General features: G+C 47.5%; 1 protein-coding gene across 2 annotated transcripts in view; it reads left to right on the top strand.

The window, feature by feature from the left end:
- The first annotated feature begins 3042 nt into the window (after positions 1 to 3042).
- Stk35 (serine/threonine kinase 35) overlaps positions 3043 to 15085 on the top strand; it is a 30671-nt gene continuing 18628 nt past the window's right edge. Inside the window, exons 1-3 of one of the 2 annotated variants that reach the window (XM_051144609.1) lie at positions 3043 to 3498; positions 4078 to 4681; positions 13559 to 14308. In XM_051144609.1, coding sequence (XP_051000566.1) covers positions 3193 to 3498; positions 4078 to 4681; positions 13559 to 14271 — 1623 coding nt within the window. In that variant the 5' untranslated portion in view covers positions 3043 to 3192 and the 3' untranslated portion in view covers positions 14272 to 14308. The remainder of the gene's footprint in view (positions 3499 to 4077; positions 4682 to 13558; positions 14309 to 15085) is intronic. The other variant, XM_051144610.1, reaches the window with a different exon arrangement.

Below are 15085 nucleotides of genomic sequence, written 5' to 3' on the forward strand. Positions count from 1 at the left end.
CCACTCCCACCCTCACATCACCCTATTACAATCACCATTCCACACAGTGTGGCCCAGAGAAGCCCTCCTTATCCTCCCTCAAGCCCCTAAAGCTCTTCTCTTACTCCTCCATTCTTCTACTCCCCACAATTTTTATCTACGAGCCAAGAACCCCCCCACCCCACCTTTTCATAGAACCAGACCCAGAGCTGGCATTTCTGGGGTGTTCTTAGCCCACACAGTTGTGAGCTGCCGTGAGTGCTGAAAAAAATGAAACTGGGTCCTCTGGAAGAGCAGCCAGTGTTCACAACCTCTGAGCCAACTATCCAATCCCAATTTGAGGTATTCTAGCATTTTCTATGAAAACTGTCACCACATAAAATAATGAACATATTGTTCGCCCCAAAAAGGTTTTGTCTCTTTTCCCTCACTCCCTCTGTAGCATAAATTAGGCCACATTTCACTCTAGAACTGTGTGACAGTCACCCAGTATGTGCTCTTTCATGCCCGGATTCTTTCACTCAGCATTATTATACAATTATTAAACAAAAAGGTCATTATATAACCATGCTGTAGAGTCTCAATTCCATTTTGTTGCCATTGTCTGGAAGTGACACAATTTGTTTATTTGTTGGTGAGCACAGGAGTGTCTCCCAGTTTGTATTTATCACTGTGTTTTTGTTTTTTTGTTTTGTTTTTTGGAGACAGGGTCTCTCCATGTTAGCCTTGGCTGTCCTGGACTTGCTTTGTAGACCAGGCTGGCAGCACCTCACAGCAATCCGCCTGCCTCTGCCTCCGGAGTGCTGGGATTAAGGCATGCGCCACCAGACCCGGTGTGTTCGTGTTTTTCAAGGATGTCATCATCACTTTTTGCTCATTAGATAGAAAATGTTAGCTATCAAGCATGAAAGTGGAGGTTACTTTAGAAAGTAAGTAATCACACAATAAATAACACTTGAATCAGGATTTATCAGGTAATCCAACAGCTGCAGAGGACTCAGGGCTTTGAGCCTCCAGGTCTCAACACCAGTCTCTAAGATTGTGGGCACTAGGGGAGAGGACAGACAACTTGGTGGAGTTAGTTTTTTTCCACCTTTTTGTCAGCTCAGGGAATTAAAATCAAGTCAATAGATTCACTTGGCAAATGGCTTTACCACTGAGCCATCACCCAGGCCATTTTAAATTCTAATTTTCTCAGTCTCTCTCCTCTCTTGCTGGCCTTGAACTCAGGAATCTGCCTGCCTCTGCCACACAAATGCTGGGATTAAAGGCCCACCACACCAGGCTCTGATAGTCTCTTTAATAGAGAAAGCTTAGCACCAGTCTTGTCCCTATGGCATCACTTTAGTGCTTGCTGTTTCTCTTCCTCGCAATGTCCCCACCACTGGTTTTGGCATGACTAGCTTTCTTGCCATTCATTACTCAGACCAATGTCATTTTCCAAAGAGACTGCTACAACTGAATCATGTGCCTACCTCAAAATCTTGTGTGAAAGCAGGGTGTGGTGGCACAAGCCTTTAATCCCAGCACTCTGGAGGCAGAGACTGGTGGATCTCTGTGAGGTTCGAGGCCAGCCTGGTCTACAAAGCGAATCCAGGACAGCCAAGGTTCACACAGAGACCCTGTCTCGAAAAAAACAAACAAATAAACAGACTATATATATATGTGTGTGTGTATACATGTATAATATTTTATATTATATATGGTGTGTGGCATCTAAATCCAAAGCATTTATAAAAGTATATACACATACATAATGTTTATACATATATATTTATGTACACAGAAAATGAAAATATAGCAAAACAATGTAATTCTGGCAAAAGGGTGAGACTTCTGCACCATTCTTATACTGGGTGTACACGTGACTACATACGCAAAAGTTATAGAAATTTCATAAACTCATTTTTTGTTTTGTTTTGTTTTTAGGGTTTTTTGAGGCAGGGTCAGGGTTTCTCTGTGTATCCTTGGCTGTCCTGGACTTGTTTTGTAGATCAGACTGGCCTTGAACTCACATCAGTCTGCTTGCCTCTGTCTTCCAAGTGCTGGGATTAAAGGCGTGTGCCACCAAGCCCAGCTTCCGTTCATTCTTTTACATTTTATCTATCTTGTGTGCTAGTGTGCCTACAATGTCTACTATTTATTATGTAAAACTCTTCTAAGTACTTTAACTCTGAAACCTCTACTAAGACACAATCAACAGATTGACACCTTCAGTGACAAAGAACCGCAATTAAGTCCGCTGCTCCGCTCTTTCCCCAGACTTAAAATTAGGGTGTAGCAGAAACTCTAGTTATGGTCCTTCGATATCTGGAGACTCAGCTTACAAAATACTTACTGGACATCTAGGCACTGGAGTACAAAGCAGGGCACAAAATATTTAAAAACCCATGGCTAAGAGCTTTGGTAAAGCGCTTGCATAGCACGCACAAAACCCTGGGTTTGATACCTAGGGTGTAAAAACTGGATGTGGTGGTGCATGCCTTTAATCTAATTACTCAGGAGATGAAGGCAAGAAGAAGAGTCCAAGATCATTTTTTGGTTTGTTTTTTGAGACACGATTTCTCTGTGTAGCTCTGGCTGTCCTGGACTCACTCTGTACACCAGGCTGGCCTCGAACTCACAGGGCTCCGCCTGCCTCTGCCTCCGGGAGTGCTGGGATTAAAGGCGCGCGCCACCACACCGGCTCAAGATCATTCTTAATTACGTAGTCATTGTGGTCCCTCCCCCTACTATGGGCGGCCGGGAGGAGGGTACCCAAAATCCAAGCCCAAAGCAGCTTATATTGGGCACTTCAATTAGCCAGCCATCATATTTCATTTACTCCTTTGCAACCAGGGGAAGTGCGGACCACCGGATTCGGCAGAGGATACAGAGGATTACGCGGGGCTGAGATCACTGGGGTCATTAGTGGGCGTGAGGATCAGCATTTTTAACCCAGGCCTGAGCTGTGAATCAATTAAACCGAAGCCATTCACCCAATCAGCATAAAGTGCTGAGTGCGGGCGTGGAGCCGAAATGCAGCGCGGGTCCGGAAAGGCGTTTGCGGAGCGCAGACGACTCCCGAGGGCCCTCGGCACCAGTCGCGGGATTTTGGCGCGCTCTTTTTGTTGGCTGGGTGTTCTCGCCGGTGATTGGTTCCGGGCTGTCGCGGCTGCCGGGTCGGCCTCGGCCGTGCAGAGGCGGCGCCGCTGTCGGCTGGCCTCCTGGGGGATGGGCCACCAGGAATCTCCACTGACCAGGGCAGCGGCGGGAGGTGCAGCTTACATAAAGAGGTTACGTAAAGTGCTCAGCTGGCGCGAACTCGAGGACGGCCACGGGAACCTGGAAGCCGAGGCCTCCCCCGGGAGCGTTGCTGTCATCACAGGAGCCGCGCCGCGGCCGGCTACACGTCCAACCCGGCTCGGCATCTCGCGCCCTACTCGCCTCGGCAGACAGCTCCGGCTTGGAACGGACCATCCTCCGGCGCGGGCTCCAGCGGGGAACCGGTCCGCCCGGAAGAGGAACAGCGCCGGCCAGGTGAGAGCGAGTGGAGGGAAGGAGGGAGGGCCGAAGCGGGAGCCCCGACGGCTGCACAGCACGCCAGGACGGCCGTCGGGGCCTCGGCTAGTCGTCCTTGGAAGCCGAACTTTTAGCCAGTCTCCTCCCGCCGGCCCCGGGGGCTTTGGATCGACCCACTGGGCTCGGTTGGGTTTAATTCAAAGGACTGTTTTACCCCGGGAGAACTCCGTTTAGGACGTGGGGAGGGGGCGGTTGGGAGGCTGCTGAGCATCAGAAAAGTTTGAGCGGCCCGAGTCGCTCCTGAAGACGGTTGTCTTAGGTGGTGAAGCTCCCTGCTGCTTTATTTTCCCGTACAATTGACGGGTAAATCAATGGAGAAAGGGGACGGTTTGTGCTTCGGTTTCCGGCCCTCCCTCTGTACTTCCCGGTGGTTCCGTCTTTCCCGCTTTCCTTTTCCCTTCCCCCGTTCAATCCGAGGCGGCGGCTCCTTCTTAAAGGGGCCGCGACTGGCGGCGGAGGTGGGACTCTGGATACTTTGAGCGATCCTTGTCTGCCCTTCTCGGCCTAGTGGTATTAACTTGATTCTTTCGCCCTCAGATCACAATCCAAGGTCCCGCTCCTCCGCATCTCGGGGCTAGACGGAGGGATGAGGCAGGGGGGCCCCGGGCGGCGCCGTTGCTGCTCCCCCCGCCCCCCGCAGCCATGGAAACGGGGAAAGAGAACGGAGCCCGCAGAGGGACAAAAAGCCCGGAGCGGAAAAGGCGAAGCCCAGTGCAGCGGGTGCTCTGCGAGAAGCTGAGGCCGGCGGCCCAGGCCATGGATCCGGCTATGGCCGAGGCCCCGGGCGAGGGCTTCCTGGCCCGGCGGCGGCCGGATGGCGGCGGCGGCGGCGTTGGCCCTGCGCGGCCGCGCTACAGCCTGTTGGCGGAGATCGGGCGCGGCAGCTACGGCGTGGTTTATGAGGCTGTGGCCGGGCGCAGTGGGGCCAGGGTGGCAGTCAAGAAGATCCGCTGTGACGCTCCCGAGAACGTGGAGTTGGCGCTAGCAGAATTCTGGGCCCTGACCAGCCTCAAGCGGCGCCACCAGAATATCGTGCAGTTTGAGGAGTGCGTCCTGCAGCGCAACGGGTTAGCCCAGCGCATGAGTCACGGCAACAAGAACTCACAACTGTACCTGCGCCTGGTGGAGACCTCGCTCAAAGGTAGCGTGCTGCAGGCAGCCCTGCCCTGCCCTGGATCCCCTGGTCTCAGAACTGCTCAGCCCTAATAACTGTCTCTGGCTCGCTAAGACCCTTGTCCCCAGCCTTGGGGACGCCGCAAAACACAGTCTGTTAGGGCATTCCACAACAAGCTCGCTAAGTGCTAAGCTTTTTGTTCACTAAGTTTTTGTTTTTGTTGTTTTTGAGACAGGGTTCCTCTGTGTAGCCCTGGCTATCGTGGAAGTGCTAAACTTTTTAAGTACTCACGCAGTGGGTTTTCGCCATAATTCCAAGGCCAGCGTTTTAAAGATGGGTGAGGAATAGGCCTGGTGGGATTCAAAGTTGTTGGCAGACCTGCAGAGCCCCCCTTATGCCTCTTTTTCTCTTCATAACATTGCGCGGGGGTGGGGGGGGGAATTAGCAGACGCACCCATACAGTCTCCTTTCCTGGTTTCTACTTTTCTGGTAACTTCCAAGTCCATTCCCAAACCTAGCCTCCCAAGTGTGAAGTTTCCTCTGAGAACCCCACCCCTTTACCAGAGGGCAGACAATCATTCAGTTGTTTCTCAACTTAGTCTCTGAGGCACTCAGGTTAATCACACACACACACACACACACACACACACACACACACACACACACAAATAACCCCTACAGGTGGGTCAAGAGCTGTCACATAACAAAACGCTTACATCTTTTCCTGTTATTTTACAATCTCAGTCCTTTTCATAACTTCCAGGGCTGACTGAGAAGTGGTTTTGCAGAAAAAAACAAAAACAAAAAATGGGCTTCTTGAGGCCAAAGGGGCTGTGTTGCATTTCTGGGTGAACTACTAGAGACAGTGGGGTAGACAGCGGAGGCTTCCTGTGGCAGGAGAGTCCTGGCGAAGAATGACTCACAGAATCCCAACTATAATCTGAGCACTGGAGCAGTGGTGGATAATAGCTATAAAAGTAAATTCTGTCTCCTTTCTATAAATAGAGAAACTAAGCCTTAGAGGGAACAAATACAACTTGATTAAGGTTAATCAGCTTGAAAGAGATGGACTCCTGGCTTCAATTCCTGTGTCCTTGAAGCGGAAGTGTTTTGAACCCAGACTGGTCTGCCTCAAAGGGCTTCTCAGGTGTAATGCCGCCTTCCCCACCTGAGGGTGAACTTAGACGAATGGGTAGGATTTTCTGCTAGATTTCCCAAAATCTTTTTGGAGCATCTGTCAGATTTTGCCGTAAGATCCCAGGGGAGTCCCTTGCAGAGTTTTGAAGTAATTTAACAATGGATCGGTGTGACGGAGATGTCTGCGGCCTTTCCTGTACTGCTTGTCCAGTCTGAAAAGGAGAGTGGATGCTTTTTCTTTTTTAAAGACTTCCTAGGGAGTCTTCTGCTTCGCCCTCATTCTCATCACTTATTTTCTTAGCCCTTTCATATACCAAGTTCTTGATTGCGTACAAAGAAAGAAACACACTTACTGTTTGGTATATGTTCCTGTTTGAATACTGCGTTGGGCTGTATACATTTGCATTGCCAAACAATACTTTCTAACTTGAGTTAACAGCCCTTGCTAATTGTCCTGGTATACAAATAAATGCTTTAATGCTTTCCTCACAGTAGTATTTTAAAAGAATCTTAAAGCTGGACGTGGTGGCGCACGCCTTTAGTCCCAGTACTCAGGAGGCAGAGGCAGGCAGATCGCTGTGAGTTCGAGGCCAGCCTGGTCTACAAAGTGAGTCCAGGACAGCCAAGGATACACAGAGACCCTGTCTCAACACCCCCCCGCCCCCCCAAAAAAAAGAATCTTACAGCAGACAGTGGCAACATAGCAAGTGTTGAACACCCTGGAGTTTGGGCCTCATTTGCAGTCCTGGCTTGTTCTGAATTGATGGATGACACGGGACAAGTTCAAAACCCACAGGGAGTGTGTCTTTATCCTAAGATGGGGCATCTCTGTCATGAGGTGGCTGCGCACGCTGAGAATAAGTATTCTGTAAGGAATCCACTGCCTCATTAGGTTCAGGCTTCTTTCGGAATTGCTTCCATCTTCATCTCTTAGAGATTTGGGCTCTTATTGAAGTCTCCCAAACTTTGACTATGGAACACGTTTCCTGTGTGGTTGGAACAGTAGTTGAAAGCAGCACTAGTCTTTTCATCTTCCCTTTGTTAGCTAAAACTAGAGATATTTTTTTTTTTCATTTGGGTCACACACATACTTAATATTGTCTGTTTTAATTTAGTTTGGAGTCTTAATATGTATTGTCTCTCCTTGTGAAAATGACAGTTAAGCTGTCATATGCCAATTTAGCAAATAAAATAGTACATGGCCAATTTTTCCTTGCTAACATTAAAGTGGAAAACAAAGACTCAAACTTCTTTCTCACTGTTATCTGTCCCGTGGCCCTGGGTTTTTAACATGCTGTTGCTGGCCAGTGATGGCAATGCTCAAAGAAAGTCTAGAGATAACCAGGGATAGATTTCCTTAAACCCAAATGGTTTCTTTGCAACCATTCTTTGCCCTGTTTCTCATAATTGAGAATGATTTCCTGCATGCCTCTGGTAGTATTGGGAGACGGAGACGGGGACAGGACCAGGATGGACACTTTTTTTAGCCTTTATGGATATTTGGAAAGTTGAAGGCATAAGTAGTGATCAGGGTCACTGTCCAGTGTGACAGGTTAGCTCATTAACCAGAGGGTTGTAGAGCAAATTTTAAGAGAGAAAGAGAAGGGTTAGCAGAAAGGTGATGTGCAAAGGACATTGTCCTGGCCTTAAGTGGCAGGGGATTAGACCACTAGATTAGGTGCTTTCCCCCTCTTACCTCAGCTTCTAGTGAATACACAGAAAGCAGTTTTATAGTTTACAGCAATAACTTGGTGAATAAATAAGTATCCAAAATAAATTTTAGCTGGGTGTGGTGGGGCACACCTTTAATCCCAGCACTTGGGAGGCAGAGGCAGGTGGATCCCTGTGAGTTCAAGGCCAGCCTGGTCTACAAAATGAATCCAGGACAGTCAAGGCTACACAGAGAAACCCTGTCTTAAAATTTTTTTTAAAAGAAAGAAAAACTACGTTCTTAGCCGTATCCCACTCCATTAGCTTCTGTGGGTTAAATTCATCTTTTCTGAGCATGGACCTAACAGGTCTCACCCAGAAGTACACTGCGGTCAGAGTATCTGTCTCGTATTGCTTTTGGCCTTTTGTGGGGGTGCATTATGGGGGAGAGGGTCTCAGGTAGCTCAGGCTAGCCTCAAGTTCACTATGTAGCCAAAGATGACTTTGAACTAAGGATTCTCTGCCTTGAGTACTTGGGCTAAAGGTATGCACTATCGTACTTGCTATATGTGCTGTTGAGGATTAAAGCTATGGCTCTGCGTATGCGAGGCAAACACTCTCCCCACAGGGTTCCGCCTCTGTTTTATAAGGGGCTCTGAAAGGATAGGACTTGACCAAAATGAAGTAGTGGCCCAACACAAACTAGCTGTAGGGCTTTAAAAAACATACTACAGGCTAGGTGTGGTGGGGCACGCCTTTCATCCTAGCACTGGGGAGGCAGAGGCAGGCGGATCGCTGTGAGTTCGAGGCCAACCTGGTCTATAAAGAGTGTCTAGGCTGCACAGAGAAGCCCTGTCTCGAAAAACAAAAACAAAAAACAAAACAAAAACCACATTACGGTCCTGTAAATGTGATTGATGGGCTAGTAACAGGAGTTTTCAACTTTGAAGTCCTTCAAGGAAAAGGGGAATTAAGGCATCAACAGTTGCTTTTATCACCTTGTTTTCCATCCCTAAAAACCCCTGTCCTGAGTGTGCCTAAAACAAAGCTTAAGGTCATTGTCACTTAGAAAATAGCAAGCTCACCTCACTCCTTTTCACACCCAGAAATTTGTTGCCGTAGTCTAAATCTTTCTGACAAACAGGTAACGTGTTCCCCAAACACATAAAGATTGTAGACAACTCTCTTAAAACCAGGAATTAGAAGAGCTGGGAGACTGGCTTGTTGTTTGGTAAGCTCTAATGTTTATTTAGAATGCTTTTGGTGAGCCAGGTTTGATGAGGCTTTGCAGGCTTTCCTCCAGAAGCCATGTGCACCTAGGTGATTGTGGTGGCAGCCTGTTAAACAGGCTCTTGTTGAGAGTTTCCTTAGTGGCCCAGGCAAGCAGGCACAAAAGTAGCTGACCCAAGAGCTTTCGTAGGGGAGCTGGAGTCTGCAAGGGGCTTAACTGCAAACTCTTGGGTTGCTGGATGCTAAGGCAACCTAAGGGGCTCTGTGCAGGGTGGTCATCCTTTGCCCAGGCTTCCACAAAGCAACCCTGAATTCTCCAGTGCTGTGACGCAGGCCTTGGGATTTAGAGACCCTAGTTAGTGGAATTGCATGGTCTTTGACTGTCTTGACATAGATACAAGTGACATTGGGGACCTTCAGAATTAATGGGATACAATAAGACAATGCATTTAGGGTCCAAAGGTTTTATTCCCAATTTTACTAAAATTTACTGGATGAAACTAGTTGTGGTGGCTCACATCTGTAATCCCAACACTTTAAGGGTAAGCCAGGACTACAGAGTGAGTCCTAAATCAGAATGATAAATAAATAAACAAATAAATAAATAACAGAAACAAACAAAACCTTGCTGATATGTGTCTGGTGTGTAAAGGCTTTATGGCATAGCTCAATCAGCCTTCTGATCATCTTTTGAAGTGATACTGTGAGTGTTTTTCCGCGGGTGAGGTATCCAAAACTATTGAAGTTGATGAAGTGTAAAATAGCTGAACAGGTAACCCAGCCAGGAGTCAAGTGCAGCCCTTCTGACTTACTGTCTTGTAACTGCTAGGGGATGTGCTTAAGAACGTAGCTGCAGGCCCAGCACTGTGGTTTATCTGTTTTGCTTTGTAAAATGTGTTTAATTATACTTACTAGCAGAACTTAATCCTAATGTATTAATCCTACCCACTAATTGCTGCTGCCTGTGTTAGATGCTGCTTACTGTACTGCCAAAGACACTGCACCTGCTTTCGGATCTGTTCTTGGATGCCTGGGGGGCATCTATGTGTAGGGATTTTAGGAACCAGCCCCAGGAGACAGACACCACCCTGTCTTAATTGAGTACATTGGTTAATTGGGGTTGCTTTGGGTAAGGTTTTTTATAGTGCAAATTCTCAGGGAGACCTTAGCTTCCCTCGTAGAGTATCAGTTCACCTTGAGTCTGCCCTCCAGCCCTGTCCTTAGGGCTGGGAACCCTCCCGAGTGGCTCACGTGCTGGGTCCCTGTTTAGCTGAACCCTGACAAATAGCTCTCACAAAGCATACTTGGGTCAATCAAAATTCCATACCACAACAAGGAGTCTGTATTTTCTGTCGTTGGATGATCCAGCACTAGGGACTTGATGGAGCTTAAGTTATGTGGTGTTTGCGAGTGCCTGCATATAAGGAGCTTGTTTAACAAGGAAAATAGAATATCCCAGTGTGAAATTGCTGCTAGCACCATGAAGCAATCAAGCTTTGAGTGAGGAATGAGGAGTCGTGCCCCCAGTTAGCTTCAAGATGAAAGACAAATAGTTAAATCTGTTGAGCCTCAGTCGTCTCACCTGGAAATGGGGTGGAAGTATCAGGATTAAGGGTGTAGTTACCAGAATTACAGTTTGGAGCAGAGACAGTTGGAGAAATGCTTTGAGTTCTTTGATTACCACAAGAGATTAGCTGCTAAATTCTGATATAATCCTTCAAATGGTTGGCCCTGTCTCACTCTGGCTCCCTCCCTTGACTGTCCTGGTCTCAGTTTCAGAACCCCCTAGTGACTTGTTAGCTGCCCAACTGCCTTCCTTGCCTTTCCTCCGTCAGTGGGAACTCCTCATTCACTGTCCAAGGCACGCCTGGCAGCTAACCTCTCCTGGTCTAGCATTTGGCTTGAGCTGTCACAGCCCAAGACATGTGATGTAGACGGGACAGACTACCTTTCTTTTTGTTGTAAATGTCATCTTTTGCCTTACAAGTAAAATATTCTATGGCCTGTATTGTTTCGGGATTATTGAAGTGAATAATTTCCAAGTTGAGTGTGGGGGCACACCCATGATTACAGGGTGTGGGGACAGCCTGGGTTACATATCATGACTGTCTCAAAAAACAAAAAAACATAAAAGCATAAAGCCGGGGGCTGGAGACATGTTCAGTGGTTGAGAGGATTTCCTGCTCTTCCCGAGGACCTTAGTTTGGCTCCCAGTGTTTGTGCTAGGTGGCTTACTGCTGCCTGTAACCCCAGCTGCAGGGAACCTCTTCGGGGTTCTGCAGCTGCACGCCCCACTCCACCCCACCTTCTAGGTGATTTTGAAGGACTTTAATGATGGTCAGTATACAATTCTCCAGAAGTATCTTATGCTCTGCACAATATGTTCTATACCTATGACTTAATTCACTGACCGGTGTTGGGTACTGTTAAATACTGAGATTCAATGGGTAAAAAATCTGAAGCTGAGGTCAGATGTTCCCAAGGCCTGGTCACTTTCCATTTGTGCCAAAGAGCTAATAATCCATTAGCCACGAGGGTGGAGGTGGGGTCTGCAGTCACTCAGACTATTTCCAGGTCTGTGTTTGTTCTGGTTTCTGCCCTTCCCCATAGCCATCCACTCAGTGCGAGACACTGTCTATGCCTCCTCTCTTGGTCTTGGTCATGAGTTAGCAGAGGCCCAGGTAGGTTGAGGCTGGGATCCTAGAGTGTTCTCTGTTCTGGGTGCCCTAGAAGTGTCCTCTGTTCTGGGTGGGCAGCTGGGAATCCTACAGGAGCGCATGCTTCCTCTGAGGGAACCCCGGCCCTTGCCTGCTCAGAGAAGGACCATTCTGCTGTTCCCACCTGTTTGGTCAGTGATGTTGCCTGGGTTCTGAGGATGCTGCCCTGTCCTGCGTTTCTGTCACAGGGCTTCTCCAGCATCTTCAGGCTCTGTCTGCCCCACCTACAGTCTAGCTTAGAGTGCTTTTCACCTAACTTTTCTTTCCCCGGATTCTTAACAACCTAGATCTGTGTTATAGTTCCTTTGGCCAACTTCTTTTCCTTTTTTCCTCTTAGTTACCATAGTTACCGGCTTTGTGTATAAAATAATAATTTTCCTGTCCGTATCTCCTAATAGAAGTTCCCTTGCGATCTGATGTGTTCTTTGCAGAAAGGAATTCTATGGCTGTCCTCTCTCTCCGTACTGTCAGGGAACATTTCCTGCTGTTCCTTTCTGTCTGTCTGTCTGTCTGTCTGTCTGTCTGTCTTACCATTTAGATGGGTTTGGGCTTCTGGTTGTGGTTTCATTTTTCAGCTCTTTAGGTAGACTCTGCTTGCTTGCTAGCTAGTGGCCAAAAAGAGGATTATAGAGCAGGATGGGGATAGTGGAACAGTTCAGCACTGGGCTTTTAAAAGAAGCCGTGTGCCTTGAACTGGTTCTGTTCAGTTTACTTGGATTGTGAGTAATATAAACAAATAAATTGTACAATTACAAGGGAAGTGAGGTCAGCCAAAAACTTTGATTGTGTCTCTTCCTACCTCTCTGGCTTTTGTAGACTCTGATTGTACTGTGGTGACTTAAGGGCCACTGGGGAAGCAGAGCCTGACCTGGCTTATCGGCTCACTGTGGCATGATACTACAGTAAACTGCCGGGAAAGGAGCCTCCTTCCAGTGAGGAAGTGTTAACCTTGCCTATTGGATCATGGCTACTCTGAGCCAAGATACCTGTTTGCAGGTCTTGACTCACTTAACAAATGACCAGTGTATTTTCAGTCAGTCTGTCTGGCTGTCTTCCTTTTGTTTCTGTTTGTTTTTGAGACAGGGTCTCAACTATTGTAGCCCTTAGCTGTCCTGAAACTCCTAGAGAGCCACCTGCCTCTGCCTTCCAAGTGCTAGGATTAAAGGCATGTGCCTGTACTCACAGTCTTTCTATTGTCAAAATAAGACATCTGTCCACTTGGACTTAGCTTATAGAGCATTTGTCATCCAGTAACTTCCACATAAGGACTCAGTGTTCCATCGGCTGCTTTATGAAGAATGTTGGGATTGACATGGAAGTGCCAGTCACTAGCTTTCCTGGTTTGAATCCATATAGCCCAATATTAACTAATGCATCTGCGTCAGATTTCACTGTCCATCAGGCTAAGTTTCCCTCACCACATCTCCCATTTATTTATACCTTCCTGGTCCACTTGTCCCCATGTCCCATTATCTTTTTCATGTCTGCCTGGAGTTCTTGTATGTGTGTGGTGATCCTCGATAGAAATTGACATTATTGCTAGCATGCCAGTTAAAGATAATTGCTGTCATAGGTACTTGTGGAACCAAGTGTCATAGAGCCAGGGGGCATGACACAGACCCAGCTTGGACTAGGCGTATGGTGAACTAGCAGAAGATACGGATGGATTGGAGTATACTTCTGAAATAAAATTGTAACGCCACTTTGTTTGTGTTAGTAAAGTTACCTCAGCGCATCAGGGAAGAGAACAACATATGCCTGGAGTGGATTAGCAGTCATAGGAGCTGGGCCTTTCGGTAATAGCATAAACAGCGCGCGTTTTATAAAGCTTTTTGTATGCTTTTATTCTCATTCTTTCCAGCAGCTCTACAAAGAATTGATAGAACCGTACACCAGTTTGAAAAAACATAAATAAACAAAATGGCCTCAACGCCAACTAGGTGGCAGTAAACTTGAGATTCTTACATTCAAACCCCAGGTGCTTGACACCGGGCCCTAACGCCACTGCCTACCTTGACTTGTTCTGTATGGGTAGAAGTGGACTGTGGGCATAGACTCTGCTTGGTGCCAGCTGTATAGATCCTCTTGGCCCCATTATTTGTCACCATCTTCTTTCTTTAACATAGTGATCTGAATGTCCACTCAAGCTCTCTCCTGTCCTTTGGTTTAGGAGAAAGGATCCTGGGCTATGCTGAGGAGCCCTGCTATCTCTGGTTTGTCATGGAGTACTGTGAAGGTGGAGACCTCAATCAGTATGTCCTGTCCCGGAGACCAGACCCAGCCACCAACAAAAGCTTCATGCTGCAGCTCACAAGCGCCATTGCCTTCCTGCACAAAAACCACATCGTGCACAGGGACCTAAAACCAGACAACATCCTCATCACAGAGCGCTCGGGCACCCCCGTCCTCAAGGTAGCAGACTTTGGACTGAGCAAGGTCTGCGCAGGGCTGGCACCCCGAGGCAAAGAGGGCAACCAAGATAACAAAAATGTCAATGTGAATAAGTACTGGCTGTCCTCGGCTTGTGGCTCAGACTTCTACATGGCTCCTGAAGTCTGGGAGGGACACTATACGGCCAAGGCGGACATCTTTGCCCTGGGCATTATCATCTGGGCAATGATAGAAAGAATTACTTTTATTGACTCTGAAACCAAGAAGGAGCTCCTGGGGACCTACATTAAACAGGGGACTGAGATCGTCCCTGTTGGTGAGGCGCTGCTAGAAAACCCAAAGATGGAGTTGCATATCCCCCAGAAACGTAGGACTTCCATGTCTGAGGGGGTCAAGCAGCTCTTGAAAGACATGTTAGCTGCTAACCCACAGGACCGACCTGATGCTTTTGAACTTGAAACCCGAATGGACCAGGTCACATGTGCTGCTTAAACTCCAGGGCCGAACGTCTTGGGTGTTTTTAAACTAGGTGAGTGCTTTCTTATTATTGTGCATACACACTCCCTGGGCTGGCGGTGTGTCCTGTGCTGGGCTGGCCTCTGGAGTTGTAGGGTAAATGCGGGACCAGGAAGAAGTAAGTCTTGTTGACACAGACGGTCCCCTAGTATTGGTGAGTGGAGAAAGTCAGGTTATTCGAGTACAAGATGACAAGTGTAGACAAGTGTCAGGAAGAAATTACACTTGGCTCAATCTGCCAAGTTCTTTAGAAACACCCTTTTTTTTTTTTTTTTAATTATCAAGTAATAAGTTCTTCCTGTAGAATGGCTGAAAGGAATGTAGTTGTTAGAGGAGGAGCTTTATCCCAACTGTGTTTCTGCTTTTCATGTGCCCAGTTCTATCCAGATGGGACCTGATGCTGGAGGAAATGGGACTTGAAGCGAACAGAGCAGTTTGGCTTAATGTGGAATATAGGTAGTATAGAAGTGGAAGAGGACAAGGACCTGCCAGGACGAAGAGCAGACAGTATCCAGAGGGGTTTGTTCTCTACCCAAAACAGACGAGACCAGAGTCTGAGGTGTGGACAAAGGAGGATATTAGAAATTGACTACCATATTGTTTGTTTGTTTGTTTTTGAGACAGGGTTTCTCTGTGTAGCCTTGGCTGTCCTGGACTCACCTTGTAGACCAGGCTGGCCTAGAATTATCGATCTGTCTGACTCTGCTTCTCTGCCACCACACCTGATTGTGCTAGGTGTTCTTACACAGACTGTGATTTATCTCATCCCATAAAATTAAGGGCAAGTACG

This window comes from Acomys russatus, chromosome 4 (genome assembly GCF_903995435.1).
Source record: "Acomys russatus chromosome 4, mAcoRus1.1, whole genome shotgun sequence".
NCBI lineage: Eukaryota > Metazoa > Chordata > Mammalia > Rodentia > Muridae > Acomys > Acomys russatus.